Source organism: Suncus etruscus, chromosome 7 (genome assembly GCF_024139225.1).
Source record: "Suncus etruscus isolate mSunEtr1 chromosome 7, mSunEtr1.pri.cur, whole genome shotgun sequence".
Classification (NCBI taxonomy): Eukaryota; Metazoa; Chordata; class Mammalia; order Eulipotyphla; family Soricidae; genus Suncus; species Suncus etruscus.
This window is the reverse complement of record NC_064854.1, coordinates 123,302,991-123,330,508: the sequence shown is the minus strand read 5'-3', so window position 1 is coordinate 123,330,508 and position 27,518 is coordinate 123,302,991. Positions and strand designations below refer to the sequence as shown.

General features: G+C 52.6%; 3 protein-coding genes across 3 annotated transcripts; all 3 read left to right on the top strand.

The window, feature by feature from the left end:
- Positions 1 to 3,042: 3,042 nt before the first annotated feature.
- TUSC2 (tumor suppressor 2, mitochondrial calcium regulator) lies at positions 3,043 to 7,352 on the top strand. Its single transcript, XM_049777430.1, has 3 exons — positions 3,043 to 3,290; positions 5,686 to 5,806; positions 6,177 to 7,352. Exons 1-3 carry the CDS (start codon positions 3,145 to 3,147, stop codon positions 6,240 to 6,242), a joined length of 333 nt encoding a protein of 110 aa, XP_049633387.1. The 5' UTR covers positions 3,043 to 3,144; the 3' UTR covers positions 6,243 to 7,352.
- Positions 7,353 to 9,709: 2,357 nt separating this feature from the next.
- HYAL2 (hyaluronidase 2) lies at positions 9,710 to 16,342 on the top strand. The gene is made up of 4 exons (XM_049777368.1): positions 9,710 to 9,786; positions 12,062 to 13,041; positions 14,092 to 14,181; positions 15,637 to 16,342. Exons 2-4 carry the CDS (start codon positions 12,112 to 12,114, stop codon positions 16,042 to 16,044), a joined length of 1,428 nt encoding a protein of 475 aa, XP_049633325.1. The 5' UTR covers positions 9,710 to 9,786; positions 12,062 to 12,111; the 3' UTR covers positions 16,045 to 16,342.
- Positions 16,343 to 23,403: 7,061 nt separating this feature from the next.
- On the top strand, positions 23,404 to 25,948 carry HYAL1 (hyaluronidase 1). Its single transcript, XM_049777704.1, has 4 exons — positions 23,404 to 23,419; positions 23,901 to 24,816; positions 25,395 to 25,484; positions 25,628 to 25,948. The coding sequence occupies exons 2-4, from the start codon at positions 23,914 to 23,916 to the stop codon at positions 25,946 to 25,948; spliced, it is 1,314 nt and encodes a 437-aa protein (XP_049633661.1). The 5' UTR covers positions 23,404 to 23,419; positions 23,901 to 23,913.
- Positions 25,949 to 27,518: the final 1,570 nt, after the last annotated feature.

Here is a 27,518-nt window from a genome sequence, read left to right as displayed (position 1 = left end):
TTTATTCGACGTCTTGGTTTTCCTCTGCAGTGTCCTGTCTCCTACTAACACCCTAGGGCCAGGGATCACTGACCTAAAGTGCACAGTAGTGCCTCAATGCCTCCCAGGAGGGTGTCCTGGGCCAGGTCTGTGCCTTGCTTGCCAGCCAAAGTCATGTTTTATTCCCTCAAGTATTTTTGATGATGTGTGCGAATGTGTAATAGTTTGTGGCCTCAGCTGAATGCCTCCTGTGGGGAAGGGGGTGGGGGTAACAGTCATCATCAGGGGATGGGGCCTGAGAGATTTGGCTCAATAAAGATTTAACTATACTCTTGCCTTTTAAGTATGTACATTCAGATATACACTCAGATACAGGTTCCCTCTCATGCCAGTGGCTGCCATGACAACATTGTTGCAGTAACCATTGGACTAATTTATGAAGAATGTAGCATAGGATGGGAATTCAGTCTTCTCCCAAGCACATGCAAAGGGAGCACCCTACCCACTGTACTGCTCCAGCCCCAGCATTTTGTTGATTTTGAAAAGGAGACAATCCCTATACTATCTGGCCTCCAAATTCCTTCATTTCTTTAGATTAGATTTGATTTGAAGTTGGCAGTCTGATAGGGGTCCCTTGGCAATAGTTTGTCAGGAATATGACAAAACCAAAAAGGGATTTAAAAGATGCTCCTGCCAGGATGGAATGATAGTACAATGAGTTCCCAGCATCTTATATGGTCCCCTGAATCTACCAGGAGTATTCCCTGAGCAAGCCCTGATCATTTCTGAGTATGACCCAAAATAAAAAGGAGTTCCTGCCACTATCCCATACACCCTTCCTCCGGAGGATGCAATAAAAACAAGTTCAGGGGGCCAAAGTGACAGTGGGTAGCTTGCTGGCCTTGCCTATGGCGGCTGTGGTTTTCTCCCTGGCACTGTACACACTGCCCTGAGAACCATCAGAAACGATCCCTAAGCAGAGCCAGAAGCAAGCACTGTTCACAAATGAGTGTGGCCCAAACATCCCCACCCTACCCCCAAAAAATACAAAGGCCTGATAAGACTGCAATGAGGGGCAAGGCTAGAGAAATAATATACCAGGTAGGGTGCTGTGTCGCATATGGCCATCCACAGAGAGCACACCAGGCGTAATTGAGAATTCTGAGTGCAAAGCCAGTAGTATCTTTTGAATGTTGCTGGGTATGAACCAAAGACCAAAAAAAGGGCTAGAGAGATCAACGGTTAAATTAGCACCCCACTGACTACAATCTGAATTTCCAGGAGGGTATATGAACTGCATTCCCCTACTTCTGAAACTACCAGAGGTCACTCTTGAGGACAGTGCCAGGGTGCACAGTGAAGCCAATCCTCCCCTCTGTAAAAAAAAAAATATAAATGAGCTTAATGGGCAGAGTATATGTTTTGCTTTCAGGAAGCCTGAGTTCAATGCATGACACCACATTGTTACTGAGTGCAACCAGAATTGATCCCATACACCGAGCCTGAAGTAGCCCTTGATTTAGTTGTGGACCCAGAAGAAAAGATTATAAATGAAAAACTCAAAACTCGTCGTTTCCCCTTGACTAAGACTTAGTTTTGAATTGGGAATAGCCTGAGGCAACTTAGAAAAGACCTATAAAATCAGCTTTGCCAAAGTAAGCCCCGCACTCTTATTTAGCTTTGCCCTCATCCTAACTTAGGATGTACAATTCTTTCCCCATCGCCAAATTTTGAATCACACTCAGGGGCTGCTCCTTGCTCTGCTTAAGGTCTCTCCCAGTAGTGTGCAAGGGCAGGGAGGAAAACCATCAGTCCATCAGTGCCTGCATTGAACCTGGGACTCCCTCTCACATGCAAATCATGCAGTAAAGCCCTTAAACCATCTCTCTCTCTCTCATTTTGGTGCCTCACCCAGCAATTCTCAGGGCTTATTTATGGCTGTGAAGTACAGTCACTCCTAGCAGGAACACATATAGTGCTGGGGACCAAACCCAGGTTGGCCACATGCCAGGCCAGTGCTTTGACTCCTTAAGCCATCTCCAAATCCTTTGACTTTAGGGAGTTCTTTAGCCAAACTCCCTAAAATATATATTGTGCTAGTTTTTGGCCACACCCAGTGGTGTTCAGGCATGACGCTTGGCCCTGCACTCAGGATCACACTTGGCAGCTTCAGGGAACCACAGAAGAGTGTCAAAGATGGCACCCACACCAGCCCCATGCAAGGCAAAATAAATGCCCTACCTGCTGTACTATCACTCCAGCCCACCTCCCAAAATCATTCCATACGAGGATAGACAAGGAATTTAGGAACCTATGTCTAGAACTTGAATGCCTATGAGAATCTTTAATATCCATAAGATCTTATGCAGACTTCTCTGGAGGCACATCTGGGGCAAGCAAAGTTGTGAGCAAAACAAGATGGCACTACCCAGATTTCTTCCCCACACATGAAGCAACAACAACAACAACAAAAAATTAGGGTTTAGGGGCACAGCGGTAGGGCATTTTGCCTTACACGCGGCTGATCCAAGGTCATCCCATAGGGTCCCCCGAGCCAGGAGTAATGATTTCTGAGCACAGGGCCAGGAGTAACCCCTGAGCATCACAAGGTGTGGCCCCAAAACAAAATAACAACAACAAAAAAAAACAACAAAAAAGCGTTTAACTAGAATGAGGTCTGAATCTGATCTCATCATGCGGCCAGTCCTGCAACGAAACCCTAAACTGATCCCCAGGCCGTACAGGGGGCTCGAACTTATGACCTCCGCACCAAGCCAGCCAGCCAGCCAGCCAGCCAGCCAGCCTGTAAACACTCGGAAGCTTCCAGAGTCGCATCAGACCGCCGAGACAGAGCGTCTAGAGGGGAACCTAACGTCCCGCAGTGCCTGCTGGGATGCCTGGCACCGAGAACGCCTATTGGTCCGTTTTGACAGATGGACGCGAGAAGCGGCCAATCAGTGCGGGGAGCGTGCGGAAGCGGAAGTGAAGTTTCCGTGGAGACGGAGGAGCCAGCGGAAGAAGGCGGCGGCGCACCTGCGAGCGGAGCAGAGCGGATCGGAGCCCAGCGGAGCCGAGCGGAGGCCTGGCCGGGCATGGCGGCGCCCACGGCCCTGTGAGAGCGTCGCGGCCGCTGGGGGGGCCCCGCCATGCGCCGGCGGCCCTGATATGGGCGCCAGCGGCTCCAAGGCTCGGGGCCTGTGGCCCTTCGCTTCGGCGGCCGGGGGCGGCGGCCCGGAGGCGGCGGGCGCGGAGCAGGCTTTGGTGCGGCAGCGCGGCCGGGTCGTGCCCCCGTTCGTCTTCACGCGCCGCGGGTAAGGACGGTGGGGCGGCCGGGCACCCCCTCCGGCAGCCCCGCACCCGAGCCGGGACGCTCCCGGTAGCAGACGGGAGCCCCCCGGGGCCTGCAGGAACCCGGGATCGGGCACGGTGCAATGGTGCCCTGCTGCCCCGGCTGCACCTAGGCGTGCCCCAAGGCGAAGGGTTTGCTCTGGGCAGCTCCTCTGCACCCTAAAATTACAACGTCAGGTTTCCCTGGTGTCCTGGCTGCACCTAGGGATGTCCCAAAGGAAAGGGATTTTGTTCTGGGCAGCCCTCTGCACCCCTTCGCTTCAAATACGCCTCCCTAAAATGACAATGTCAGGACCTCTTAGGGTTTCCCTGCTGCAGCTAGGCATGCCCCAAGGGGAAGGGGGTTTGCTCCGGGCAGCTCCTCTGCACCCTTCGCTTAGAATAAGCCCCCCTAAAATTAAAAGGTCAGGACCTCTTATGGTTCCTACTGGTGCTCTGGCTGCACCTAAGGATGCCCTAAGGGAAAGAGTTTGTTCTGGACAGTCCCTCTGCACCCTTCCCTTCAAAGAAGTTTCCCTAAAATGAAAACGTCCAGGCCGGAGAGAAGGTATGAAGATAGGGCATTTTTGCCTTGCATGCAGAAGGATGGTGGTTCGAATCCCAGCAGCATCGCATAGGGTCCCCCACCCCTGAGCCTGCCAGGAATGATTTCTGAGTGTAGAGCCAAGAGGAGCGCTGCTGAGTGTGACCAAAACTAAAAACAAAATGAAAACATCAGGGACTCTTATGGTTGCAGACTGCAGAGAAAGACTCCCGAATAACCCCTCCCTCCCAAGTTCTTTCCAGGGGAGAATTCTGACCCATAGTTTGGGCTGTTTTCAGTCCCTCAACTGTGGAGGGGTCAGACTGCAGAAAGTGTTGGGGATGGGGCCTGCAGGGAAAGCCCACCATCGTCTTCTAGGTTTGTTCTTCAGATCCAGAAAGCTGGCCACCCACCCTCTTTCCTCCAGCATCCCAGGGCGGAACACTAGATCGGCCTTCCCATGGTGTGTGCCCCCACTCCCTGTGATGCTGGCGATTTGGCTCCTGATATACCAGAGAAATCTAATAGTGGCAGTTAGGTCACTATTTGTCCTGGGGTGGTTGCAGGGAAAGTTGAGCTTTTTTTCCCTCTTAATGTTTCGGTGTTCTAACTCAGATATCTGCTATCTCAGACTTTGGCCCTGGACCAGTAATCTCTGTCCTTGTTTGCCTTACTGGGAATCTATCCCAGGGTCTGACACATGCTAGGCAAGTGCTCCGTCATTGAGTTTCACCAGAGGCTCATGAGCCAGCAGTGACTTCTGGAAGGAGACCAATATGACCTGACCAGGCCACCATCCTTTTCGTTCATGAAAGCACTGGTGAAGGCAAGAGTATGATGTTGGAGTGATTCCTTCTTTTGTTTTGAGGCCACACCCAACAGTGCTTAGGGATCTCTCCTGGCGGGTCTCAGACCATTTGTGGTGCTGAGGAAATTGAACCTTGGCTACAAGTAGAGCAAGCCCCGGAGTGGTCCGTTGAACTGAATAAGTCAGTGATTAGAACTATTGTGACTGGGCCGGAGCAATAGCAGAGCAGTAAGGCATCTGCCTTGCACGCAGTCAACACAGGACAGACCCCGGTTCGAATCCTATATGGTCCCCTGAGCCTGCCAGGAGTGACTTCTGAGCACAGAGCCAGGAGTAACTCCTGAGCAATGCTGGGTGTGAGTGACCCAAAAACAAGAAAACAACTAACTTGACTGCTTGCACAGTGGGCTCTGATATGACTTCTCTTGGGTTTGATAGAATAGACTCTCATCAGCCACTACTACTTTTCCTACTTCATTCTAATAGGCCCCCAAACTCTTTTTTTATTTTGTTTTTGTTTTGGGGTCACACCCAGCAGCGCTCGGGGGTTACTCCTGGCTCTATGCTCAGAAACCGCCCCTGGCAGGCACAGCGGACCATGTGGGATGCTGGGATTCGAACCACTGTCCTTCTGCATGAAAGGCAAACGCCTTACTTCCATGCTATCTCTCCGGCCCCAGACCCCAAACTTTTTTTTTTTTGGGGGGGGGGTCACACCCAACAGTGCTCAGGGGTTATTCCTGGCTCCATGCTCAGAAATTGCTCCTGGCAGGCATGGGGGACCATATGGGACGCCGGGATTTGAACTGATGACCTGCATGAAAGGCAAACGCCTTACCTCCATGCTATCTCTCCAGCCCCTCAGACCCCAAACTCTTAAGCAGGAGATTCTCCAGGCTTACTTTCCACCCTTCCTCCAAGGTTGTTCCTCTCTATGGGGGTGTGTGCACTTTCCTCTGGTCTGTGGCATTGGCCATGGCCAGGTGTAGGGCTCCTGCCCAGCCTTTTCACCTCTTCCTCTGTACAGCTCCATGTTTTATGACGAGGATGGGGATTTGGCTCACGAGTTCTATGAGGAGACAATCGTCACCAAGAATGGGCAGAAGCGGGCCAAGCTGAGGCGAGTGCATAAGAATTTGATTCCTCAGGTGAGGGGCTAGGTTAATATTAGATCATAGATCTTACGTTGTGGGGTATACTGTCATGTTGGGGATATGTGGGGGGGTGCTTTGGAGGGACACAAGGCTTCCTCAAATAGGGGCCCTGAGGGCTGGAGTGGTCACAGCGATAAGGCATTTACCTTGCATGCAGCTGACCCAGGACAAATGCAGATTCGATCCCTGGCATCCTATATGGTCCCCCAAGCCAGAAGCAATTTCTGGGCACAAAGCCAGGAGTAACCCCTGAGCACTGCCAGTGTGCTTCCCCCCTCCCCCCAAAAAAGAAAAAAACAAAACAAACCAAAATATAATAATAGGGGCCCTGAGCTGACCCTTACTAGCCTCTTTTTCATGGCAGGGCATCGTGAAGTTGGAGACGCCCCGCATCCACGTGGATTTCCCTGTGGTCCTCTATGAAGTATGAACCTAGTGGGTAGCAGGAATGAGATTCCCCTGCCTCAACAAGAAAAACCCAGGCTCATGTGTGGCCTCCACCGAGGATCCTACTGGGGCTACAACCCTATCTAAACTCCATTGGCCTGGAACCCTCAGCTATGAATGGAATGGGCCTGCAGTGTTGGTTGGGTGTTGGCATACGAATGTGCAGACAAGAGGTGGCTGGCCTGGGCTACTGGTGGAATTACAGCTCACCTTCCCCAGCAATCCCTGCAAGGAGCATGGCAGTGCTGGTGAAAAATACCTGGTTCCTGGGCTCTTGCCTAGCCTGCTTTCTTCCAAACTTGCCTAGGGTCTAGCCCTGCGAGGGGCGACAGCACTTTACAAGCAAGGTCTGCCTTCTCCCAGCCTCTGGGCTGTGGGAGCTATACACAAGTGGGAGCTTCCTTTCCCTTGCTTTCCCTTTCCCCCCTTTGTCAGAGCGTTTCAGCCGTTTGCTACCTCGATTCCTCCTGTGTTAGACAGATGCTGGAGGCAGTGCAAGCTGGTTGTGCTGCCTGCCTGTTCCCACCTCCAGATGGACAGACAGTGGACTGGCTGTAAGAGGAGTAGACACTGTTGTGAAAGAGACTTTTCCTCCCATTCGGGACAGGGCTGTGGATGCCTGTCCCACCCTATCTATTCTGACCCACTTTGCACCAAGTTTCCCCACCCCACCCAAAAGAGGGGGCTGCCCCAATTGGCAGGAGACCCTCTACCACCCTGTGATGAGGGAAAGTACCTAAGGTTGATGCCAGTTACACTGAGGAGTCCACACTCCCCCTACCCCCTTATAGTCTCCCCACCCCTTCAGGATCAAAGAAAAGTTCTGCAGTCCCTGAGTAAGGACAGAAAGGAAATAACAAGCCTAAAAGGAATACTTCAAATGTGAAAGTTTGTAAATAGTTTAGTCCGTGATGTTGTTGGGGCAGAGTCTAATTTCTACATTGAAAAAATCTTTTTTTAAAACTTCCTTATTGTGCAAGCTCTGTGCTTCAGGAGTGAGGGAAATGGCTTGGGAAGATTGACCCTCAGTCTAGGAAGGCTGTTGTATTTTATGTTGTTTCAATAAAATGATTTGTAGACCCTGCATACCAAAGTGGCATCTTCTGAGATTGTGATGCCTGGTGTCTGACTCCCCTTGGCACCCCAGGTAGGGGCCTTGACGTCCAGGAGTCTGTCTGGAGGGTTAGCCTGAGCCCAGCCTGCAGCCATACCAGCTATGGCCACCATGTGGCAGTAGAATCGCATAGACCTCACTGCAGTCCCCGCGCCCTGAGATGTATGGACCATTCATTTGCCTATTGTGTTTATGTTTAGTACATGAGGACCTCTGGAATTGTTAAGGGGTCAGTAGGAATTGTCTCTACCTACTTGACCTCAGGTGCAAATGGACAGTTCTCTGGCCCCAAACAGTGTCAGATGAACCAAAAAGTCACAGCCCAGGGCTGGAGAGATAGCATGGAGGTAAAGCGTTTGCCTTGCATGCAGAAGGATGGTGGTTCGAATCCCGGCATCCCATATGGTTCCCGGAGCCTGCCAGGAGCGATTTCTGAGCGTAGACCCTGAGCACTGCCAAGTGTGACCTAAAAACCAAAAAAAAACAAAAAAAAAAGTCACAACCTGAATCCTGTAGATCTTGTTGGCCCAGTGGTATGTGGATAGCTGATTTTGCAGCCTCCTGCCAGGCTATCTGTGGATACCACAGCTGACTCACGGCTTTTGCTGTAGCTGACAAAGCTCAGCTGCCAATATTTCCCTCGGTCCCTACCACCCTTGATTTAACTTGCCCTACCACACCCCTACTCTGTCTTATATAGACATTGGACCCTCATCGGTCTAGCCCTTAGTCATCTGTTCAGTTATAGGTTGGGAGGAAGTCGTTCAGAGAAACAGACTTCAGGGTCTGAGAAGACCTTCCAGTCCTGTAGAGACCAAAACTTGTCCAATTCCAAGCAGAAACACGCTTTGCAGCCTGAACTCGGTTTCTTCTGTGGGGCACCTTCTATTCCTGATAAGATGCTCCACATAAGGTTCTGTCCGTCCGTCCGTCCCCCCCCCCCCCCCATAGTCTCCCTCTATTGGCTGCCTCACTGCTAGGTTCTTTGCGTCAGATGGCATCCCATCTGTCGCTACTGTCCTAGTTTGGGGAACTCCCTGTGTTGGATCTGCCCCAGCTGACCCCAAAGCTGGAAACAATGGGGATCAGGATAGTGCTCCCCCACTCCCTCCCAACTGGGCTGTGCTCACTTCCTTCCTGCTCGCTGCCTGAGGAAGTTCCCTGCCCTGGGACAGTCTGGCCTGGCCTTTGTTTCCCCAGGGGCCCCACCCTTAGAGCATCCAAGGCCTGTCCCTTGTGACAGGAATGCTGTGTCTAGATACTCCAAGGTGTGTCATACTTCTAGTTTTCCAACAGCCTCTGAAGAGGCCTGACATCAGGGAGGTGGGCCAGAAAGGTCTGGCAGGTGATTGGAGGTTGCAGTTATAGCCACACCTCTAGATAAGTCTGCTGGGGCCCTTCTGCAGCCCTCCCTGGGTCAAGAAACATTACAGAAACCCCTTTCCTCAGTCAGGTTGTAGGAGCCCCCCCCCCTTTACTCTGCAGTGAAATCCATTCAGGAATGGCCAGTATACTGCAAGAAAGCACCCTCCAGCCCCTGCCTAGCCACACCCATCAGCACTTTGCCCACTCAGCTACACTGCAACTTGGGACATATCCTCTCATTGGAAAAGTTGACGCAGTTCTCCCAACCCGCTTTTTTTTTTTTTTTGGTTTTTGGGCCACACCCCTTTGACGCTCAGGGGTTACTCCTGGCTATGTGCTCAGAAATCGCCCCTGGCTTGGGGGGACCATATGGGACACCGGGGGATCGAACCGCGGTCCGTTCCTTGGTAGCGCTTACAAGGCAGACACCTTATCTCCAGCGCCACCTTCCCGGCCCTCCCAACCCGCTTTTGGTTCCTTTCCTTCAACACCTGCTTGGGGAGCCCTCAACCATCCGCCTTCCTCCCAGCCCCCAAGCACCACGCTGGCCTTCGCTTCCTCTGGGGTAGGGAAGGTTGGAGAGCAAAGCCTCTGGGAGTCTCCACTCCCCCTGCAAAGAAGCAAAGGTTTGCAGAGAAGAGCAAACCTTTAATTATGGGTGCTGCGGGCTTGAGGAATTCTGGCACCTGAGCCCGAGTCCCACAGCCTTCCTGTCACCTGGGGTGGTGCACTGGCTGAGGCCTCACTCAGGAAGGGTGGGGAAGGCAGGCAGCCAACGGGGCATGCTGGAAGGAAACAGGGTCAAGGCAGTCTCCTCCTCCTCCTCGCCTGTTTCTGGCCCTTTCCTCTCGGAGGGGCAGCAGGAAGTGAGGAGAAAGGGTTGGGATGGGAGGCGGGAACCGGTGGGAGGAGATGGGCTTTATCAGGTCTGCCGTGGCTGCCCAGCGGGCAGCCGCTGATGCAAACACATTGGCAGCACAGCCTCGTTCCCAGCAGGAGGGAGGTCGCCAGGGCCGCCAGCACCCTGGGCCCACGAAGTTCCACGCAGGTGAGCCCAAGGCAAACTGCCCTGAGACCCCTAATGCTTTCACTGCTGCGCTCCCTCCCTCTCCTTGTCCTTTGGGACGCCTAGCCCCACACAAAGGAGCAAAGGAGCGAGCTAGTGGGGTGCATCTAGGCTAGGGGCATAGGTCTCCCCTGGCCTCATCTGCAATGCAAGCCTGTTCCCCCATCAGAAGGGGCTTGGAATATGGGGGTGGGGGGCCCCAGGAGCCTCTGGGCAGCCTGCTTCTTCCACGTTTGGGTGGCAGCTCCCACCAGGCCCTGAACCTGCCCTAGAGTGGGCAGAGGGGTCAGGAATCCTGGGACAGATGGGAGAGGGCAGAGGGGTCAGGAGTCCAGGGACAGATTGTAGAGGCAGCTGGAGATGGCAGGGTTGGGGGGTGCCCTGACCCCTTCCAGCAGGGCTTCCCGGGGGGCCTCTCTGCGACCCAAGGCGCTCCTTGTTGCCAGGACAACCACCGCCTGGGCTTTGTCCTTCCCCCAGCCTGGCAGGGGGCGGTGCTTCCCTTCTGGCCTGGGACAGGGTTGGGGAGAGGGGGGCCCCCCAAAAAATCAGGTAAGTAGGAGACGGTGCATTGCTGTGCAGGGAGTTGGAGATCCGTCTAGCCAGCTCTCCATGCAAAAAGGATCAAGAAAAGATCAGAGCAAAGATCAGATCCTAAATCTAGACCCCGATCCACCTTCTCTGCTGCCCCCAGCCAGGCCTAGGAGCCCTACAGCGCCCCCTAACGACCGAGGCAAGAAGACCGCCTCCCTTATCCTCCCCAGCGCCACCAACCACCACGTCCCCTTTGCGGGCCCTTTAAGAGGCTGAACGCGGCGCGGAGCGGACTGGACTGTACCACCAGCCGCAAAAACGCGGGGGGAAGAACAGAACTTAGCTCACCTCCGGGCTGGGACAGCAAAAAAGAAAACCCCCATATAAGGGCATTTTAGAATCTTAAATAAATCATTTTTATCATAAATGAAAAAATTTGGGCTCTTCGGCTTGCAAATCGGCGCCACAAATACAAAAATAGAACGCGCGTTCCCCCCACTAGGTGGTACGTCCCGCCCCGGGTCCGCCTCCGCGCCAGATTCTTAAAGTGCCCGCGGCCGAGGGGGCGGAGCCAGCAGGAGCGCCGAGCCTGGGCGGGCAGCTTGCAGCAGGCCGGGCCGGGCCGGGGTTGGGGCAAGGTGCGGGGGCCATGGCGCGCGTCCCGGCGGCGCCCCTACCGAGGTGAGGGCGAGCAGTGCCGGCCTGGAGGCTCCCCGAGCTCCCCGGGGGAGCTGGGTTTGCAAGCGGGGTCCCGGGGCCCCACGTGCGGGGCGGTGCGGGCGGGGGCGGGGTCCTGCACAAAGGCCTGGGGGAGTGAGTGCGCCCGGCCCGGGATCCGCCAGGCTGGCGGGGGTGGCTGGGAAGGGAAGGGGCAGGGCAGCACCAGCGGGCTCCACCGTGGGAGGTCCCGGTGTCCTTTGTCCCGGCCAAGCCTCCCCCAGGCCCGCTGCAAAGTGCTGACCCGACGTCGGGTCAGCCACACTCTGGCCAGCTGGCCAGCCGGCGGGGTTGCAACAGATACCAGCCCCGGGGCTGCGTTCCAAAGCTTGCCAACTGCCCCAGGAGCAAGCTGCGCCCTGCCTTTTCCCAGTGCCCTTTGAGTTACTGATGTATTTACTTATATGAGTTTCTGGATCAAGAGTTGTTCTCGGGATAGAGTGGGCCTCGGGTTCAAGGCTCTTGACATTTTGTGCTGGGTGAGATGCAAGGATGCATGGATTTTTTTTTTTTTTTTTTTTTTTGGACCAGTGAGTCCTTTATAGCCCTGTGAGTTCACTCCAGGTTTATTAACAACTGTGGGTCCCTGCCTAGCTAGAGTAGACCACCTGCTCCTGGAAGGAACCCTGGGCTTTGGATAGAGGCCCCCCAAGGAGTTTATCCTTGCCCCCACAGTGGCTGTAGCGACAGCCACAAAACAGGTTTGTCACTTTGGGTAGTATCCCACCCAGCTTGACTTTTGGGGAGCGTGGATGGGTTTGGTTTGATTTTAGTTTTGGGGTCACACTCAGCAGTGATCAGGGCTTAATCTTGGCTCTATGCTCAGAAATCGCTCCTGGCTGGGGAACCATATGAGATGCCAGGATTTGAACCATCATTCTTCTGCATGCAAGGCAAACACCCTATCTAGTGCTATCTCTCCAGCCCCACTGTGGGTGGGTTTGTGGTAAATGCTTTCCGCATGCTCCAGACTAACTCTTGCTCTCTCCCACCTTTTCCCCCCCAGTTCCTGAGTCGGTGTCAAGCAGGTGACACTGTCTTCCCATAGCCCCAAGCATGTGGGCAAGCCTGGGCCCTGCCGTCACGTTGGCCCTAGTGTCGGCAGTGGTATGGGCCACGGAGCTCAAGCCCACGGCACCACCCATCTTCACAGGCCGGCCCTTTGTGGTAGCGTGGGATGTGCCCACACAGGACTGTGGCCCACGCCTCAAGGTGCCACTAGACCCGAAAGACCTGAAGGCCTTTGATGTTCAGGCCTCACCAAATGAGGGCTTTGTGAACCAAAACATCACCATCTTCTACCGCGACCGGCTGGGCCTGTATCCGCACTTCGAAGGGGCCAGTAAGGCCGTGCATGGAGGTTTGCCCCAGAATGGGAGCCTCTGGGCACATCTGAAGATGCTGCAGGACCACGTGGAACACTACATTCGCACCCAGGAGCCCGCAGGCCTGGCAGTCATCGACTGGGAGGACTGGAGGCCCGTGTGGGTGCGCAATTGGCAGGACAAGGATGTGTACCGCCGCTTTTCCCGCCAGCTGGTGGCCAGTCAGCACCCCGACTGGTCGCCCGATCACGTGGTGAAGCAGGCACAGCACGAGTTCGAGTTTGCTGCCCGCCAGTTCATGCTGGAGACCCTGCGCTTCGTCAAGGCTGTGCGGCCTCAGCACCTCTGGGGTTTCTACCTCTTTCCTGACTGTTACAACCACGATTACGTGCAGAACTGGGAGAGCTACACAGGGCGCTGCCCTGACGTGGAGGTCTCCCGAAACGACCAGCTGGCCTGGCTGTGGGCCGAGAGCACGGCCCTCTTCCCCTCTGTCTACCTAGATGAGACTCTTGCTTCATCCGCCCAGGGCCGCAACTTTGTCAGCTTCCGCGTTCAGGAGGCTTTGCGTGTGGCCCACACTCACCATGCCAACCATGCCCTCCCGGTGTATGTCTTCACCAGGCCCACATATAGCCGCACCATCAAGGGGCTTAGCCAGGTATGTGCCCTACCATCCGCCCTCCCTTCAGGTTTCCATGCCTCTTCCTCAGGGAACCACCGCAGGTTTGGCTTTCTGGGGCCCCTGCCCTGTTATTTTACCAGCTACTCTGCACCCCCTCACCTCATTCTGGAGCCTTATGAATTGGTACCATCATTATCCCCTTTTGCTAAAATAATTGAGGCTTGAGCAAACTGGAAGTGTATAAATCAACTTAGAGCACTTGGCTTGCAAATGCAAAGCCCTGGATACCTTCATTCTTAGCACCAGCACCACCACCACAACAAAAAAAAAATGGAAAGGACTGGAGAGGTAGCTTAAGGGCCAGCACTCAGAAGACCTGGATTCAATTCCTGGTACTTCAGAGACCCCAAATACTGCTGAGTGTGGACCACAAATCAAAAAGAAAAAGAAAATTGTTGGGGCCAGAGCGATAGCACAGTGCAAGGGTGTTTGCTTTGCATGCAGCTGACCCAGGACGGACCTGGGTTCAATCCCCGGCATCATATATGGTCCCTTGAGCCAGGAGCAATTTCTGAGCACATAGCCAGGAGTAACCTCTGAGCATCACCAAGTGTGGCCCAAAAAAAAAAGGAAATTTGAGACTAAACAATGTTGAGACTTTGACTCAAAAGTTCCCAACGGGCCCGAGAGATAGCATAGCGGTGTTTGCCTTGCAAGCAGCCAATTCAGGACCAAAGGTGGTTGGTTCGAATCCCGGTGTCCCATATGGTCCCCTGTGCCTGCCAGGAGCTATTTCTGAGCAGACAGCCAGGAGTAACCGCTGGGTGTGGCCCAAAAACCAAAAAAAAAAAAAAAAAAAAAAAGTTCCCAGCAAACCCAGGATAATGTGTGGATTTAATCCATCCTGATCGATACCAGTTGATCCTCTCTTGGCAAATAACGTAGGTTGGACATACCTTCACTGTTTCGGGGAAAACAGCCTCTGCCTGGGCATGAGGGAAGGGCTGCAGGGTCAGAACTGCTGGGACCTTCCACCCTATCTGTCCTTACTTTTTTTGTCATCCTCACCTCCTTTTTTTTTCTCAGATGGATCTCATCTCCACCATCGGTGAGAGCGCAGCTCTGGGTGCAGCTGGCGTCATCCTTTGGGGCGACGCTGGATACACCACAAGTAATGTAAGTTAAGAGTTAAGTAATTTAATCTGCAGGAACAGACAGAATCTGGGCTTTGGGCTGTATATATCAAGGTGGGAAGGGCAAGTGAAATAGTGCAGAGGGTTCGGGCACTTGCCTTGCATGTAGCCAGGCCAGGTGTGGTGCCAAATCAAAAGAAAGGACGAAAACCTTCAAAGGGACTCCATTGGGGCCCGGAGAGATAGCACAGTGGCGTTTGCCTTGCAAGCAGCCGATCCAGGACCAAAGGTGGTTGGTTCAAATCCCAGTCTCCCATGTGGTCCCCCGTGCCTGCCAGGAGCTATTTCTGAGCACACAGCCAGGAATAACCCCTGAGCAACGCTGGGTGTGGCCCAAAAACCAAAACAAAACAAAACAAAAAAACAAAGGGACTCCCTTGTCTTTCTCCCACTTCATATACCCTTAAACCCCTAAAAGAACACAGGACCCCTATTCTGTTCACAGTAAATATGCAGTCTGGAGCAGAGCCTGTAGGGTTTCTTGACTTTGTTCCACTTTTTACCGAGAAATGCAACATGGGCGAGGGGTGCCAGAAACATCTCAGGTTCATTCTGTGTTTGATTTTCAAATCATTTTTACTCGTTGCACATCAGAAACCCTTTACTTTTGCCAAAATTATGTTTGTGACCCATAGTTTAAGAAGCTAGGGTTTGCTTTTATAAATGAAACTCAACTACAAACCTGTTTGTAATCATGGTGCTTAAATAAACATATTATTAAAAAATAAAATAATATAAAAAGATTAGCTAGGGGTCCGGAGTGGTGGTGCAAGTGGTAAGGCGTCTGCCTTGCCTGCGCTATCCTAGGATGGGCCGCTGTTCAATAACCCAGTGTCCCATATGGTCCCCAAGCCAGGAGTGGTTTCTGAGTGCACAGCCAGGAGTAACCCCTGAGCGTCGCCGGGTGTGGCCCAAAAATAAATAAATAAATAAGTAAATAAGTAAATAAGCAAGCTAGGTTTTGGTCTTGAAGAGGTAGGACAGGACTTGTAGCCAACTCCAGTTTGATCCCCTTCACTCTGTATCTTATATGGTTTCCCAGGAATTGAGCTGGGAGTAGGGCCCAGACCCACCAAGTGTGACTCGAAGCCCTACCTCACCCCCAAAAATAGCTTGCATCTGCTAGAGCTGTTGAGTTCCACCCTTCCTCATTTGCCATCTTCTCCGAAAGCACGTGTGTGTGCTATTAAAAACGTGGGCTGGGGCCGGAGCAGTAGCTCCAGTAGGGCGTTTGCCTTGCGCAGGGCCAACCCACGACCGACCTGGATTCGGCTCCTGCCACCCCTGAGCCTGCCAGGAGCAATTTCTGAGCGCAGAACCAGGAGTATCCCCTGAGCTCTGCTGGATGTGGCCCCAACACCCCTTCCTCCAAAATTGTGTGCTCACCCAGCAAGAACACAAGAGGCAGCTAACCCTGATCCCTGATCTCTGCCTGCAGAAGACCTGCCAGTACCTCAAGGACTACCTGAAGCAGCTGCTGGTTCCCTACGTTGTCAATGTGTCCTGGGCGGCTCATTACTGCAGCCAGAACCTGTGCCACAGCCATGGGCGCTGCGTGCGCCGTGACCCCAGCTCCAGTGCCTTCCTGCACCTCAGTGCCAGCAGCTTTCGTCTAGTGCCTGGCCAAACCCCTGGTGAGCCTCTGCATCCAGAGGGGGACCTCAGCCGGGCTGACCGCATCCACCTGCAGACACACTTTCGCTGCCACTGCTACCTAGGCTGGGACGGTGAGCAGTGCCAGAGGGATCACAGGGGAGCCTCCGGCAGTGCCAGTGGGCCCTGGGCTGGGCCTCATGTCGCTGGCCTGCTGGGTCTGGCGGCACTGGTTCTCCCCTGGACTTTGTAGGGGTCTTTCACCTGGCTGCCAGGCAAGCTGGCCTCTGCCACAAGGGCGCTACCAGGCTTACAGCAGCTGGAGCTGGGAGGGGGCAGCGCCCCTGAAATGTCCAGCAGAGAACTTATACCAACACTCAGCCCCCTGTTCTAAGGGGGAGGGAGGGGCAGTCCCTGTAGGTAGGAATAAGGGCAAAGGCGGGCAGGGGATCTGACTCAACTCCCCTGTCCTGGGATAGTTTATTATTAATGTTGTTGCTGTTGTTGTTGTTATTATTATTTGGGGTCTCTTTTGTAAATTAAATATAAAATGACTGCTTCTGCACTGGAGCTGTCTGCACCTGGGATCAGGGGATGTGAAAGATTCAGCGAGGTCTGAGCTGAACTCTTTCTCTGACACTCTTGCCGGGAACTCAGCTTCTGAGAAATGTGTTCCCTGGGCGCCACAGCTGTGCTCTCGGGGCCCAGCCTCTAGGAGTGGAAGGACTCACTCACATTCCACCCTAGAACCATACTTTGCTTCCTTCATACGGAGAGAAAAGGCATAGGGTGGGCCCAACCCTGTGCGAGGGGTGGGGCCCTTTGTGTTTCTCCTACTTGCCCCTGTGCCCCCAGCTGGTCCAGTGCCAGTGCCTTGCCTTGCCCACCCAGGGAGAAAGGGGGAGTGGTGTTTGATCTTCATGGCTGGGCGAATGGCCAGCCCAGCCTTCCTGCTGTTCGCATTGGGGGGGGGGCGGTCGCCTCCTCCAGCCTGACTCCTACCCTCCAGGCAGCGGGCTCCAGCCACACACACCACCCCATCTCTGGGTCACATTCTGACTGGGTATGATGGGAAGGGAGCAAACAGTAAATTAGGATCTGTACCTGGTTTTGGTTTGTTTGTTTTTAAACAGAGGAGGGATATTTTTTAGGCAGTGCTTGATGCCCTGGAGTCACTTATATAATGCTCGGCCTAGTACTACTGAGGCCTAGCAGAGCCCGGGACCACCACTGTCTTCCCCCTCGGTGTTTAGAGGACCTTTAAGTTCCAGGAATGAAACCCAGAGCTTCTGCCTGGAAGGCACATACTCCAGCTTTCTAAGCTAAATCCTTGGCCTGAGATCTCAGTCTTGACCTCAAGTCTAGGCCTCTTGCAGAGACTCCTGATAGGACAAGAGAAGGAGTCCAGGGCTTGGGTTGGAGGTCCTCAAAGATCAGATACTGACCAGGAGTAGATACAGGGTCCCCAGCTCTCGAGGGGGAGGTCAGCTCTAATTTGCTTCTCTCCCTCTGCCCCTCCCTTCACCCACAAACCCCACACCTTCAGTCCTCCATCAATTGCCCTTGAGGACTCAGCCTGCTCTCAGGAAACACTGACTCAGGAACAGCCTGCCGGGTAGGTTAGCTCAGCAGTACTGCCAGCACATGCATGAGGTGTCTTTGAGGAAGCGTCATCCACACTGGATAGGTGAAAAGCAAGGGCAAAGGGAGAGGGGGTGGTTTCGAGCACAACTGGGAACTAAGGTCAATACTAGGTATCATGGGACCAGAGAGATAGTGGACAGGGCATTTGCCTGCACATAGCCAGCCCAGGTTCAATCCCTAGCACCTCTATATTGTCCTCTGAGCCCACCAGGAATGATCCCTGAGTATAGAGTTGGGAGTAGGCTCTGAGCACAATTAAGTGTGGCCCAAAAATTAAAAGAATAAATAAGGAGATTGCCTCACTAAGAAAACAATAAATAAGGGGGATGGAGTGATAGCACAGTGGTAAGGCTTTTGCCTTGCATGTAGCCAACACAGGACAAACCCCGATTCGAATTCCGGCATTTCATATGGTTCCCCGAGCCTACCAGGAGCGACTTCTGAGGGCATCGCCAAGAGTAACCCCTGGGTGCCACAGGATGTGACCCAAAAACGAAAAAGAAAGAATGAATAAAAGATTAGGTGTCACTGGGGGCTTGGGATGGTCTCTGCAAGCAGAGGCCAGAAGTCATTGGTGGTGGTGGTGATCTCTGATCCATTCTGTACCACAAATACTGAGCACACATTTGCCAGCACTGAGCTGGGTGCTGAGTTAAACGGAACCATGACAAATACGTCTGTCCTGGGCTGGGATCCAAGAACCCAAATCTAAAGCCTAAATGCTCTGAAGGTAGGAAGTACATATTCAGTCTTCAGCACTGCTTGGTCTCCTGCCCATTGAGCCAGGAGTGACCACTGAGCTCCACCGCCTGTAGTCCCCAAAACAAACTCAAAAAATGGCCTTTGTGGGGCTGAAGTGGTGGCGCAAGGGGTAAGGCATCTGCCTTGCTGGCGCTAGCCTAGGACGAACTGGTTCAATCCCCCAGTATCCCATATGGCTCCCCAAGCCAGGGGCAATTTCTGAGCGCATAGCCAGGAGTAACCTCTGAGCTTCCCCAGGTGTGTCCCAAAAACAAAAACAAAAAAAAAATGGCCTTTGTGGAAACAGCAGCACAGATGGAAATGACTGAATTGCATGCTGGACAACGGTGCAGAGTGTCCCATAAAAGCATGTGGGCGAGGACCCAGCTCAGGAGGCAAGTCCCGCTAAATCTGCCAACTGAGGTGGTCAGCTGCTCATGTCCAGGTGGGGCGAGGATTGCTGAGGAAAGGTTTGGTGGCATCTATGGCTGAGCAGTGAGGGAGCCAGCAAAAAGAGGACCAGGAATCTCTTTCCCTCTCTGTGATTTCCCTTTCACAGATGTAAGTCCCCACACGCAGCTGTGAGCCGCCCGCCCACATCTGTAATCACAGCACAGGTGATCCAGACCTCTAATCTTGTTAACACAGCTATGATCTTCCTCCTAGTGATGACCCCTCCATATCTGTAACTCCCTGTGTTCAAAGCTGTAATTTTCCACGTGTCATCTCCACAATATTGCCAGCTGACTGTCTCATATAAATAAATCTAGGAGCCTGCAAAAGAATCAGGAAAATGCCAACTAGGGTCATCCAGAGCTCTCCTTTGTCAACCCAGGGCATGAAGTCAGACTAAATGGAAAAAACAGGCTGCGTTTAACCATAAAACTGGGGTGTCCCAGACACGTCAGGTGCCAAACCAACCTGCCCAGTCTGGCAAGAATAGGCTGGGTTTGGCTGTGATAGGGGGCATTGGCTTCTTCCAGCTATTTTTCCATCGGAGCCTCTCCCTTGGACTGAAGCCAGCTGGGTTTGTAGGTAAACTGGATTGGGCCAGTTGTACTGGGTGGGGAGGGTGTCACATGTAGCCTCTTGTGAGTAAGTGACCTGGTTTGGGGGCTGCCTGATATTCTGTCTCTCTACCCTGAAGACTTGTGCCAGGTTCTCACCTGAACAGCTTTGAACAGTCTCTGTAGCCACCACCATCTTGGCTAGATTCTGGGCCCAGGCTATGGCAGACACACCCCAGACCCCGAGCTGTCATCAGCTCTGCCAGCTTCTCGGTCCTTGCCATCCTGAAAGAACAAGCCTTCATGGTAGCAACTGTGTCACTGCCCCGGGGGTCACCAAGCTGAGGGATGGGACACAGTGGGAGGACATGCCATCGACTCTGGTTCTGACTGGTTGGAAGCCGATGTGGCACTTCCGTTTGAGCCAGAGACAAAATGTTCCTTCAGCCATCCTGGGGTTAGCCGAAGCCCGAGTCTGCCAGAACCTTGTCTGTCAATTACTAGCTTCTGGATCAACAAATATAAGAAACCACAAGGGAATGAATAAGCTGTGTTCCAAGTGCTCTGTGCATATGCCTGGGGTCACACAACCACGGGATCTTGTCAGACAACAGGGTTTCACCACGTTCCTGTCCCAGTCACTGGGTATCACAGACACAATCACTGATCCATACATGAACAGAGGGTACTATGGCTCTGTTTGACAGAAACGTCCATAAAGTGGGGTTGACCGAGACACTGGGTTCAGGGCCATAGGTCACAAAACAAAGTTTTTGTTTTCTTCCTGCCACACTGACTAGGTACAAAGTCCCCTCCAAGCTTTGTGCTTGAGAGCTGCTTCCAGCTGTGCTCAAGGGCCCATGAGGTGCTGAATAGAACCCAGGCCTTCACATACAAAGCATGCTCTCAGCTTATTGAACTACCTCTCCAGGCACCACAAAACTTTAAATTTGGGAGTGGTGGCTCTGGAGAGATAGCACAGTGGTGTAGGGCATTTGCTTTACATGAGGCTGACCTGGGGCAGACACGGGTTTGATTCCCAGCAACCCATATGGTCCCCCGAGCCTGTCAGGAGTGATTTCTGAGTGCAGAGCCAGGAATGACCCCTGAGCACCACTGGATATGGCCCCCAAAAAACTCAGAAAAATAGATTTGGAGTTGGGGTTAGGAGATCAGGCCACACGCAGTGGTGCTTAGGGCCTATTTCTGGCTTTCAGCTGTGAACCACTCAAACTCATGCACTTCATCTAGCCCCTTTGAGCTATCTCCTAAGCTCCCCCCAAATTTTGGGGGTGTTTTTGGGGGCCACCCAGCTGTGCTCAAGGTTATTTCTGGATTACTGTATTCAGGAATCACTTCTGACAGCCTTGGGCAACTATGGGATGCCAGGAATGGAGCCCTAGTCAGCCATGTGCAAGGTAAACATTCTGCCCGATGTACTATCACTCATCCCCAAATAAGTTTTAATTTGGGCTTCGGAGATGACTCAGCCTTTGAGTTTCTATCTGGCATGTATAGGACCCTGGTTTGAGCTGAAGCATACTAAGCATCTCCTAAGCCTCCTAAGCACCACGTGGTGTAATCTGGTTACCTCAATACTGCTGGAGAGATGGAGGAGGGAAAAAAAAAAAAGCAAAGCTACAAAGGTTTAATTTTGCCTTTCTTAAAATCAAAAGGAAAGAAAGAATTATACTGAATAAATATATATTAATGAACTCAGTATGAATTTTCTTTGTCTTTGTGGGGAGTTGACCTCCCAAATCATGTGCAAAGGGCCTGGAGTGCCACTCTCAGAGATGCTTGCCTGGCTGTATGGGCTGGACAGTTCAGCCCTCAAATCCAGCTGCTCTCCAGACTGATTTGCACCACCAGAGACAAGGAGGATCCTTGTAAGGTCAAGCTAAAACTCCAGACTTGTGCTTGCTAGACTGTGTTTAAGGCCTTATTTTTTTGTTTGTTTGTTTCTTGAGGTTTTTTTTCTATTTGTTTGTTTTTGGGTCACACCCAGCAATGCTCAGGGGTTACTCCTGGCTCTGCTCAGAAATCGCTCCTGGCAGGCTCGGGGGACCATTTGGGGTGCCAGGATTCGAACCACCATCTGTCCTGGATCGGTACATGCAAACGTCCTACTTGCTGTGCTATTGCATCTGCCCCACTTGGGTTTTTTTTTTTTTTTTTTTTTTTTTTTGGCTTTTGGGCCACACCCAGCGTTGCTCAGGGGTTACTCCTGGCTGTCTGCTCAGAAATAGCTCCTGGTAGGCACGGGGGACCATATGGGACACCGGGATTTGAACCAACCACCTTAGGTCCTGGATCTGCTGATTGCAAGGCAAACACCACTGTGCTATCTCTTCGGCCCCACTTGGGGTTTTTTAAATTTGTTTTTGGACCACACCCAGCGGTGCTCAAGTGCTTCTGGCTCTGCACTTAGGAATTATTCCTAATGTGCTCAAGAAACCATGTGTGATGTGGTTTCTGGGTTGGCCAACTGTAAGGCAAGCATCTTGCCTTGTGTTCAAGTTCTTTGAGATGGCTCCAAATTTTTCTTCATACCAACAAAATTTTATTTCATTTCTTTTTGATTTTGCTTTTGGGCCACACTTGGTGGTGCTCAGGGGTTACTCCTGGCTCGGCTCTTAGAAATTACTTCTGGGAGGAGCCAGAGATAGCCCAGTGTGTAGGGCATTTGCCTTCTATGCAGCTGATCCAGGACATGGTTTGAATCCGGGCATCCCATATGTCCCGCCCCCCCCAACTTGCCAGAAGCAATTTCTTTTTTTTTTTTCTTTTTTTTTCTTTTTTTGGTTTTTGGGCCACACCCGGCCGTGCTCAGGGGTTACTCCTGGCTGTCTGCTCAGAAATAGCTCCTGGCAGACACGGGGGACCATATGGGACACCGGGATTCAAACCAATCACCTTTGGTCCTGGATCGGCTGCTTGCAAGGCAAACGCCGCTGTGCTATCTCTCCGGGCCCCTACCAGAAGCAATTTCTGAGCACAGAACCTGGAATAAACCCTGAGTGCCATCAGGTGTAACCCCAAAACAAACAAAAAATCACTCCTGGGAGGCTCGGGACTATATGGGATGCTGGAGATCAAAACCTGTCCCAGGGCCGGGCGGTGGCGCTAGAGGTAAGGTGCCTGCCTTGCCTGCGCTAGCCTAGGACGGACTGCGGTTCGATCCCCCGGCGTCCCATATGGTCCCCCAAGCCAGGAGCGACTTCTGAGCGCATAGCCAGGAGTAACCCCTGAGCATCACCGGGTGTGGCCCAAAAACCAAAAAAAAAAAAAAAAAAAACCTGTCCCAGTTTGGCTGCATGCAAAGCAAACACCCTACCATGTACTATCACTCCAGCCAACAAAATTTTTTTAAAAAAATGTGTGTGTGAGGGGCTGGAGAGATAGCATGGAGGTAGGATGTTTGCCTTGCATGCAGAAGGACAGTGGTTCGAATCCCGGCATCCCATATGGTCCTCCGAGCCTACCAGGAGCGATTTTTGAGCGTAGAGCCAGGAGGAACCCCTGAGCGCTGCCAGGTGTGACCCCCCCAAAAAATGTGTGTGAAGTATTCTTTTTTCTTTGGGGACCACACTGGGCAGTACTCATGGGTTACTCTGGCCTCTGCACTCAGGAATCACTCCTGGCAGCACTGGGGACCGACCACACAGGATGCCAGGGATGGAACCGTGTGGACAGAGTGCAAGGCAAAAAGGCCTATTCGCTGTATTACTGCTCTGGTCCCAGAAACCATTTTTCAAGCATTTTATTACAGACACTTTGTTGAAACACATACAAAGTAAACAGAATAAATTCTTTCAAAATGTTTCTGAGGAAATGACTGGCAAAAGAAACAGAACCTGGGGTGTTCGGGCATGTCATAAAGCAGTCTGTAGTACAGTTGCCTGGTGCTCTCTCTTCCCCAGGCACCCAGATTCCAGTCTAGTCGGCCATCAGACTCCCACCACCACCACCACAACGCCTAGTCTGGTGCTGACCAGTCTGGGCTGGAGAGCTCTCATCCCTACCATGTCCCACCCCTATCATCACCCCACGGCAAACCACCCCAGGGCAGTACTTCTGCTTAGGCTGCAGGATAGGCTCCTGGCCCAACCCTCTAACCCAGGGCCCACCCCTCAGCCCTCCCCAATCTGGGTGGGGTCACTCCTTTTAAAAGCTCAGATTTACGGACATCTACTAGCTCTTCCTAGTTCCTTCTAGAGTCTCTGAAACTGCAAGGTAAGAAAGAATAAAGCAGAAAATCTAGCCGAGCTGGGAGACCGGTGGGTGTACAGGGGGGGTCCAGCTCGCTTGTCCTTGAACCCTGAACATCTATCTTCCTGAGTGGCTGGTCAGTATTCCCAAGGGAGGACAGCAAAGGCCTCCACCATCCATCAGGGCAGCCTTGGACCCAGTGGGACTCTGGCTGCTCTTGTCAAAACAGACACTCAAACTTCCTGCTAGGGAATGAAATGAACTGAGGTCAGGGCAAGGCCTGTGTGTGTTTATGTTTGGGGTGATTTGGGGGACAGACAGCAGAGACCCAGCCTTTTCAGCAACTAGGATCTGCTCCACGTCTTTCTTTGGCTTTCTAACATTCCTGAATCCTGCAGGTCACTGCTAACCTGAAGCCAAAAATCTCCATGATTTCCCTAGGCCTGTCCTTTGCAAACCCCCGAGGGAAGGCCTGGCCTGCTCTCAGCTCTGCCTCCCCCACCAGGTTTCCCTGTGCCATGGCTGCCCACCTGCTTCTCATCTGCACCCTGTTCCTGACCCTGTCTGGCGACACCGTCACAAGCTCCAGGGACACTGTGGTCCCCAAACAGCCCTTCTCCATCATCTGGAATGGTGACACCCAGGGATGCCTGAAGAACTATAGCGTGAATGTGGACATAAGTTTCTTTGATGTGTTGGTGAACCCAGGTCAAACATTTCGTGGCCCTGACATGACCATTTTCTATCGTGACCAGTTGGGCACCTACCCCTACTATACATCCACAGGGCAGCCTGTGTTTGGTGGCCTGCCCCAGAATGCCAGCCTAGATACTCACCTGGCCCATGCATTCCGGGACATCCTGGCTGCCATTCCTGCGTCAACTTTCTCAGGACTGGCAGTCATTGACTGGGAGTCATGGCGGCCACGTTGGGCCTTTAATTTTGACTCCAAGAATATTTATCGGGAATGTTCTAAAGATATGGTCCAGAAAGAGCATCCCCACTGGCCCCCTACCGAGGTGGAAGAGGCAGCCCGGAACCAGTTCCAGGAAGCTGCCAAGGCCTGGATGAGGGACACACTTGAGCTGGGGCAGGGACTGCGACCCAATGGCATCTGGGGTTTCTATCAATTCCCCCAATGCTTCAATTATGACATTCCTAGCCCCAACTACACAGGCCAGTGTCCATCATTCAACTGTAAGGAAAATGACAAGCTGGACTGGCTGTGGAAACAGAGCAACGCCCTCTACCCCTCTATCTACCTGCCTGCCTCGCTGAAGGGCACGAAGAAGACACAGATGTTTGTGAGGCACAGAGTGGGTGAGGCATTCCGTGTGGCACTGAGTTCGGGGAACCCCAATCTTCTTGTGCTGCCATACCTTCAGGTCCTTTATGTTGGAACAAATGACTTTCTGCCGCTGGTGAGTGTCCTTTCATCCCACCTACTTCATAGCAAACCGGGCATTTGACTTTATACCTGAGGAGACAGACTTGAAGTTCTTTTATTCAGTTATTCTTGTTCCCTTGGCACTATTCTGTATGGGCATGGCACAGCCAATTGATTCTGCATTCACCCAGAAAAATGCTGCTCTCGCTTGCTGTATGACACCCACTGAGTCATGGAAGACAGGTTTTTCAGGGCATGCCTTGCATGCATCCAACCCTGGACAGACCCCGGTTTGATTCCCGGCATCCCATATGGTTCCCAGAGTCTGCCAGGAGTGATGCCTGAGTGCAGAGCCAGGAGTAATCCCTGAGTGCCACCAGCTGTGACCCAAACACTCTCTCTGTCTCTGTCTCTCTCTGTCCTCTGTCTCTGTCTCTCTCTTTCACACACACACACACACACACACACACACACACACACACACACACACACACACGCAGACAGGTTTCTCTGACTCCAGAATAGGGATCTACATGAACTAGCATCTCCGTCTTCCCAACTGCGTGCGATGGTCAGGGAGACCCCAAAGCACTCTGACATCTCCTTTTCCAGGAGGAACTGGAGCACAGCCTTGGAGAGAGTGCAGCCCAGGGAGCAGCCGGAGTGGTGCTCTGGATGAGCTCAAAAGATTCAAGGACCAAGGTAAGGGGTTGGGGTGGAAGGAGGGGTTGGGCCCCACACAGACTTGGGAGTCCTTTCTCTTCTGGCTACTGGCAGGTGAAGGCCTCACTAACCTAGGGAGGCCCCTGGCCATTGCTGTCCCTGACACTCCCTCCTGAAACCAGGAATCATGTGCGGCCATCAAGAAGTATGTGGACAGCACACTGGGGCCCTTCATTCTCAATGTGACCAGTGGAGCTCATCTGTGCAGTGAAGCCCTTTGCTCTGGCCATGGCCGCTGTGTCCGGCGCCCCAGCCACCCTGATGCTCTGCTCATACTCAACCCTGCCAGTTTCTCCATCTACCATCCTGAGAACGAGCCCAACACCCTGAAAGTGAAAGGTACCTTCTCACCAGAGGACCTGAAACAGATGGCTGCAGAATTTGAATGTCGCTGCTACCCAGAATGGAGTGGAACAGAGTGTGCGCAGCAGGGCACACTATAACTGGCCATGAGCCACACACACACTCATACACACAGACACACATATTGAACCCCTAATGCACTCAGCTTGGCCGTACTCAGAAGTATGCTTACAGACAGAGGAATGGTTTAAAGAAATGGCTGCAGCAGGGGGCAGGAGAGATAGCACAGCGGTAGGGTGTTTGCTTTGCAAGCAGTCGTCCCAGGACCGGCATCCCATATGGTTCCCTCGAGCCTGCCAGGAGTGATTTCTGAGCTCAGAGCCAAGGAGTAACCCCTGAGCGCTGCCAGGTGTGACCCCCTCCCCCTGAAAAAAAGGGATGAGCCACCTGTTCTGCGGGCCAAAAGACCCCATTGTGATATCCGATTCCTGGCCTGGAACAATCTTCCTCTAAGCACAAAACTTGTGCTCTTCCCTAAGTATTATTGGGGGTGTAGTCCAAAATCAAATCAACACCAAGAATATACTCAGCCATGGTCATCCCAGCACATGCACACTTGCCAGCTGACATGTTGCATAAGGGAGTTAGAGGCATTGACAGGTGCCATAACTCTGTCCCCAGGCAACAGCCACCAGGATCAGGAACATCTCTATGTGGCATTGAGCCCATCTGGACGACTTTCTTCACAGGGGCATGAAATACTTAGGATGGAAAGCAAAGCCTCTCGCATGCAAGGCGTGTATACAGCCCTTGGGGTTAGGTCCCCTTCGTAAACTGCAGCCATTATACACTCACCAATTATCAAGTCTAGTACATGCAGTATTTTTACTGTTGTTGTTTTGGGCCACACCCATTAATACTCAACAGCTGCTCCTGGCTCCGCACTTAGGAATCACTCCTGGCAGTGCACAGGCAAATATGGGAAGCCTGGGCTTGAACCTTGGTCGGCCACGTGCAAGGCAAGTGCCCTACCTGCTGTTCGTTCAATCCAGCCTCTGTAGTGAGTATTTTAACTGGTTTCATTCAGTCCGGCCACACTCGGAGACAACTGAAGATGCAGGCAGGTGAAACAAAAGGCCAGAAAGGGGAGACATGAAGAAGCCTGGAATTCCTTCTGTGTGAGGATGGCCACAAAATCTACCCCGCAAAATCTAACTTGCTTAGAAGTACTTGCGCCCACGACATGAATACAGAACTAAAAATTTCGAGAACTATATTGAGCATCAACAATGAGCTAAGCACAACGTTGGGCCGTCCTGAGCATCCCGCAATAACTATGATCGATTGTACAGCATAGCATAATTGATATTATAAACCTAAACACTGTGTTGTGATCATGATCTATATCATAAGTCTAAACCACTGTTGTAATCACAGCCCCTGAACTAATAATAATGCAATGATATCTGATGGCATTCAACCCTGAGCATGGTGGCAGGGTAGGGAGGGTTCCAGGAGTGGGGAAGCAGAGACCAAATAAAGAGGTGGTGATGCCTCAGGATGCCAGCAGGGCCTCCGGGGGACGGAAATGAGCCAAGACCCAAAAGGTGATGCAAGCAGCCAGAGAGCCAGCCGGTCTGTTTGCACTGGGCAAGGGTGGAGGCCCAGTTTCAGCGAAAGCAGGGCCCGCTGGCACTGCCCTGCGACGGC

Bases quoted from the DNA above. Each gene is read 5' to 3' on its own strand.
- HYAL1 (XM_049777704.1), top strand. From the start codon at position 23,914: ATGGCTGCCCACCTGCTTCTCATCTGCACCCTGTTCCTGACCCTGTCT. The intron at 24,817-25,394 runs GTGAGTGTCCTT...CTCCTTTTCCAG, and splicing joins CAAATGACTTTCTGCCGCTG to GAGGAACTGGAGCACAGCCT. The intron at 25,485-25,627 runs GTAAGGGGTTGG...TCCTGAAACCAG, and splicing joins CAAAAGATTCAAGGACCAAG to GAATCATGTGCGGCCATCAA.
- HYAL2 (XM_049777368.1), top strand. From the start codon at position 12,112: ATGTGGGCAAGCCTGGGCCCTGCCGTCACGTTGGCCCTAGTGTCGGCA. The intron at 13,042-14,091 runs GTATGTGCCCTA...TTTTTTTCTCAG, and splicing joins CCATCAAGGGGCTTAGCCAG to ATGGATCTCATCTCCACCAT. The intron at 14,182-15,636 runs GTAAGTTAAGAG...CTCTGCCTGCAG, and splicing joins CTGGATACACCACAAGTAAT to AAGACCTGCCAGTACCTCAA.
- TUSC2 (XM_049777430.1), top strand. From the start codon at position 3,145: ATGGGCGCCAGCGGCTCCAAGGCTCGGGGCCTGTGGCCCTTCGCTTCG. The intron at 3,291-5,685 runs GTAAGGACGGTG...TCCTCTGTACAG, and splicing joins TTCGTCTTCACGCGCCGCGG to CTCCATGTTTTATGACGAGG. The intron at 5,807-6,176 runs GTGAGGGGCTAG...TTTTCATGGCAG, and splicing joins ATAAGAATTTGATTCCTCAG to GGCATCGTGAAGTTGGAGAC.